The sequence below is a fragment of the Perognathus longimembris genome, chromosome 22 (assembly GCF_023159225.1).
Source record: "Perognathus longimembris pacificus isolate PPM17 chromosome 22, ASM2315922v1, whole genome shotgun sequence".
NCBI classification, from domain to species: domain Eukaryota; kingdom Metazoa; phylum Chordata; class Mammalia; order Rodentia; family Heteromyidae; genus Perognathus; species Perognathus longimembris.
In genome coordinates, this window is record NC_063182.1 from 27,864,331 (window position 1) to 27,869,976 (window position 5,646).

Sequence of the window (5,646 nt, forward strand, 5' to 3'; positions counted from 1 at the left end):
CAGCAATATAAGCTGCGTAAGTGTGTATTTAATATCTATTTCTTGTTGAAGATGTTTTGCTTTTTTATTGAAAGGGATATGTTTTCATCAGTGCAGATATTTAATCAAATATGTATCTCAAGGCAGTGAAAATATTTAAAATAAACTATTACATGAAAAGAAAGATAAAAGAACACAAAGAAATGAGAAAATACCAGAAATAAAGAAGGCGGGGGTGGGGGGTGGGGGGAAGAAAGCTGTTCTTTAGTAAAACTTACCTGTAGTTTTAAAGAAAAAGTCTATCTTCCTTTAAACTCTGCTTGAATAATTTTGCTGAAATATTTATGTGTTAGGAAACTTACCTTAAATATAAAAAAGACAATCCTCTTTCACTTTGAAGAAAAATTTTAGTTTTACTGGAGTACCATGTGTACACATTATCTCATGTGACTTTTACATACTGTTTTGTATAAGTGACTACTTCTTCTGCCAATTAGTCTATAACCTCCCTGCTATCACAGCCCCTCTCATACTTCTGTCTCCCAAGGTCTCTGTGATCTAGCTGTGGTGTCTTTCCAACAGTACTCTGTACATCCATGTTAGGAGGATTTCTCCTTGTTGGCATCTTTTCTCTTTATTATTCCCAAGTTAATGGGAGAGACATACTATGAATTAATGCTACCTCCGCACAATTAGGCATCCCAAGAAACTTCATGAAGACTTTTGGTAATGGAAACAGCAGCACATACCTGCCCTGGGTACCCTTGTGCTCTTTAGACTATTTCACCATCTTTATTACAAATCTCTCACTGCCTTACTTCAATTTTTCTAACTTTGTAAGTAGATCCTGACCAATAAAGCTAATATTGTCAATGAATAAGAGAACCTATTTCCCCACCAAAAATATGCCATAAAGATATTTTCCATCAACAGTAAAGAAACAACACATCAAGGTAGTATTCTAAATCTATTTAAATTTTATGTTTCTAGTGAAGCCATGTAAAAAACTAAGATTATCTTACATTTACCCATTTTAATTGAAGCTGTATTTAATGTTCAACTTTCCATTTATTTACTTCAGGTGACATTGACAAGGATGTATAATTTGAACTTTGAAATGGCATGATGTTTATGAACAATGTACATTAATAAGAACAAGATAGCTTGGTTTATCCCGTAAATGTTCCTTGATAGAAAGTCTGGAGGCAGAGGCTTGCTTACCTTTCTTACTTCTGCCTCCTCACCCATGTCCCCTAAACAGCACTGCTGGTATGACAGAGCTAAACAGTCACTGCCTCAGCTCCATGAACTATATTCTTTCACTAAAAGCTTTTCAGAGCTACTGAGGAATTGAAACACAAGAGAATGGAATAAAAATACTAAAGCCATCTGTTTATGCTCCTCAAGCTTGCCTATAATCCATTGAGGTGTTGTATTCTTTAAGTCAAGTCACACCACATTGGTAAATGGATTATGACAGTGAAGAGAAGTATGACTATCTTCCAGCTACTCTGGTGTGTGCTCATTTTCTACACGCTTGTGTCATTCTCAGTTACATATTAAAAAGGATATGGTTGCTATCTTCTTCAATTTTAACATTGTAACAGCTCTTCAATTTTGGATAGCACTGAAGCAGCATCTAGGCTAGAAAAAGTGGCTTCCCTGATGGTTTTATTATTTTGGTACTGCACAGACTGAAACTTCACAATGTTAACCTGGTAGTTCTGGGTTTTATTGCAGTGCTTTCTTCAGCCTGTCCAATGAAGTTTATAATGAAAAGCTACTGTATAAGGGGATCATTGAAAGCAGCTTTAAGAGGAAAAGCAAACTATATTGATCAGAATTCTGAATTATTTATGTTACAATACATTTTTTTCCACTCTTACACTTGAAACTGGCATTCCAGGACTTTGCAGTGGCTCTTATTCTGAAGTATCTGGATAAACACATTTCATGTCTTGCTGGTCAAAGTCATCACTGCCACCATACTTTTTCCATCCTAATTTCTGACTTCAGTCTCTCTCTAGAGTTTCTCTTGGAAGTTCCATCCATCTTTCTTTCCAAATTTATTTATAATACAAACAATGCTCAATGTCTGGGATGTGCATGAGGGCAAGAAACCATCCAAGGTCTAGCTGACAATCTTTGGGTGTATTCCAGTGGGTCAAAGAAGAATGGGAAAGACTTACAGAACCCAAGAGTGATGATTCAGGTGGAGATACTTTCCACTGCTATCTGAAGAATTGGCAGATCTCCCTTTCCGGCGGTGACGACCTCCTCCTGAGAACATGCTTCTCGCAAAGGATCTTCTCCATCCCTCTCCTGAAGAGGAGAAGAGGAAACACAAGAAGAAGTGCCTGGTGCAGAGCGCCAACTCCTACTTCATGGTTGTGAAATGCCCAGGATGCTATAAAATCACCACCGTCTTTAGCCATGCACAGACAGTAGTTTTGTGTGTTGGTTGCTCCACTGTCCTCTGCCAGCCTACAGGAGGGAAAGCAAGGTTTACAGAAGGATGTTCCTTCAGAAGGAAGCAGCACTAAAAGAACCGAGAACCAAGATGAGTGGGAAACCATCCTAATAAACACATTTTGGATATATAGTGCTCATTGTTTTGTTTAACTGCTAGGAACTTCCTGCCTCAAGTATTCAGGGGCAACCAGAAGAGAAGAATGCTAGTCTTTTGAGGCAAGTGGAAGAGGACCTTTATCTCCTTGTATGATTGAGCTAGGGAGGCTATTGCTCAGTGTCAACTCCTTGTCATAAATGAGATGATAAACAGCTAATTTTTGTCCTCAGTTTGTGAAATAAAATGAAGGCAGTTTACAAGTCAAAGTCCACGGTGCAGATATAAAGACTCCTTACCTAGAAAGATGAAAGCTGTTGATGCCAGCACCACAAAGAGGGTAAAGAGGAGGATCTGGTAAGAACCAATGAACCACTTGAAGACACCTGAATTTTCACACGGATCTACACATTGGACATAACAGAAAGTAGTTATTCTATAACACAAAGCAGATGCTGCATTTGAGAAGATGTTTGTAAGAGTAAACTGAGTGCCAATGGCTCCTGTCTATAATTTTCAGGAAGCTGAGATGAGAAGTTCTTGGTTCGAAGTCAGCCTGGCCGGAGAGTCCATGAGCTTGCCACTTAATCACCAATGTTAAGCTGTGGCTTAAGTGGTGGAGCCATGAGCCTTTCAGAAAATGCTAAGGGACAGCGCCAATACCTTGAGTTAAAGCCCACCAAAATAACACCAACCCAGAAACTTAATATGACATAATTTGTAGCTTATTCATATCACTGACTTAAAAATTTCCCATTAAAGCTTTCTGGAGTACATTTATCCACTGAGTTCTGTTACTAGGATTCTTGAAACCCTGTGGTCTTCCTCTTTGGTGCCCAAGATGGGAATCTGGTCTTGTGCACACTGTACACAAGCTCCACCACTGAGTATGTAATTACATTCTTTGTTTTCAGTTCTTGGAAGAAAAGAAAAAGTGTCTTCTACACTTAGGACGGTTAACACAATACATAAAAGTGTTGGTCAGGGACTGGGAATGTGGCTTGCCTTGTGTGCACAAAGAAAGCCGTGGGTTCAATTCCTCAGTACCACATACACAAAAAAGCCAGAAGTGGCGCTGTGCCTCAAGTGGTAGAGTGCTGGTTTTCAGCAGAAAGCTCAGGAACAGTGCCCAGGTCCTGAGTTTAAGCCCCAGGACTAACACAACAGATCCCAAAACAAAGTGTTGGTCATTATGTATCAGGTGGACATAGTAACTTTAATCCCATTAGGGTTACCTGTGGTTCAGACTACTAACTTAAGTAATTAAGAGACTTGTATCTCATAGAGGTGAAAGGACAAAGACAAAAGCGGCTTATTGCATCCAAACTGGATAATGTCTGGAATCAGGATTTGGGGAAGCTAAGTCTTGCTCTATGGTTGTTGACATTTTATCCATTTCATGATGTGACAACAAATTATCACTCACCAGGGGCAATGATGGTTCATGCTTATAAACTATCCTAGTGAGGATCAAAGTTAAAAGCCAGCCTGGGCAGGAAAGTAACATTGGAGATGGAGCTATGGCTCAACTTGAGCACTAGCCTTAAGCAAAAAAGTTCAGGGACAGTGTCCAGGCACAAGTTTAAGTCCCAAGACCGCCAAAATACACAAATGGTGTTCCTATGCTTACCTTTACCAGATTTATCCTTCATCGTTCTCACTAGGACAGCCTCACTTTGTCTGGTGAGTGCACAGGAAATATTAATGAAAACAGGAGATTGCATCTGCTGGAAGGCAGTGAAGTTGACTGCTCTTATCAGGTAGATATCCAGGCCTGGTGTGAAGGGAGAGTGCTTGTGGCCAGAGACTTGGAAAAAAGGGGAGCTAGGGGAAACCTTGGAGAAAAGGTAAAAAGATATTTGAAAGAATTAGTGTTTCAATCTCATACAGTACAGGAATTATGGTCTGTTTTTAGTGAGCCAGTTCACAACTGGTGTAAGAGATTACTGTCTAACCTGAGAATAGACTTGTGAAGAGGACAGGTTTTCATTTGTGTGTATGTGTGCACACATGTAAACATCAGTACTGGTGCTTGAACTCCTGCATCTTAAGCTCTCCCTCAGCTTTTCTTGACAGTCCTGGGGCTTGAACTCAGGGCCTGGGCACTGTCACGGAGCCTCTCTGCTCAAGGCTAGCTCTCTACCACTTGAGCCACAGCAAGCACCTCTAGTGGTGCTTTTCTGTTACGTGGTACTGAGGTAGCCAGGGCTTCATGCATGCTAGGCAAGCACTCTACCACTAAGCCACGTGTCCATCCTCTCAGTTTTTTCAGCTTACATCCATCTAGCACTACCCAAACCATAAGTTCTAGCTTTTTGCTAGCTAATTATGGACCAATCATGAGGATTTGTCTGCCCTATTGGCTTCACCTTGCTGCTATCAGATATCAGCATCTGTAGTCCTAGTCAATCAGGAGGCTGAGATCTGAGAATCCCAGTTCCAAGCCAGCTCTGGCAGAAGTCGCACTCTTAACTCAATTAGCCAGCAAAAAGCTCAAAGTCTTATTTCCAGCTAGCAGAGTGCCAACTTTCAGCAAAAAGGAGCTAAGGAAGAGTGTAATTCCCGGAGTTCAAGCCCCAGGGTACTACACACACACAAAAAAATCAATAATTCCTAATGACTTAATTAGGTCACCCGGTAATTTTAACCATGGAATGAAAATGAAATCTTTGAAATAAGACTGAGAATATGGCCCAGTGGTAGAGTGCTTGCCTCTATACGTGAGTCCCTGGGTTTGAATTCTTTGGCACCTGGTATTACAAAAAAGTCATGAAAGGTCACTGTGGCTCAAGTGGTAGAGTGTTAGCTTTGAACACAAAATTGCTCAGGGACAGTGCTCAGGCACTGAGTTCAAGCCCCGGGACACACACACACACACACACACACACACACACACACAGACACACACACACACACACACATTCAAATTCATACTGTTTTGGTTTAGAGGGGAAGCTACCTGTGGGCTCTGGATTGTCCAGGTGGAGCCCGGTTTTAGTGTTCCATGCTCTTAGAAGACTGTGGGACAAGAAATGCTACTGGAGCCTGGTAGATAGGTCCTGGGGAGTAACAGACGTTTCTGCTGGCTGATTATCTCCTTC

General features: G+C 40.8%; 1 protein-coding gene across 1 annotated transcript; it reads left to right on the forward strand.

Annotated features, from left to right (window-relative positions):
* The first annotated feature begins 2,252 nt into the window (after positions 1-2,252).
* On the forward strand, positions 2,253-2,545 carry LOC125339988 (40S ribosomal protein S27-like). The gene has a single exon (XM_048331345.1). It carries the CDS (start codon positions 2,268-2,270, stop codon positions 2,520-2,522), a length of 255 nt encoding a protein of 84 aa, XP_048187302.1. The 5' UTR covers positions 2,253-2,267; the 3' UTR covers positions 2,523-2,545.
* Positions 2,546-5,646: the final 3,101 nt, after the last annotated feature.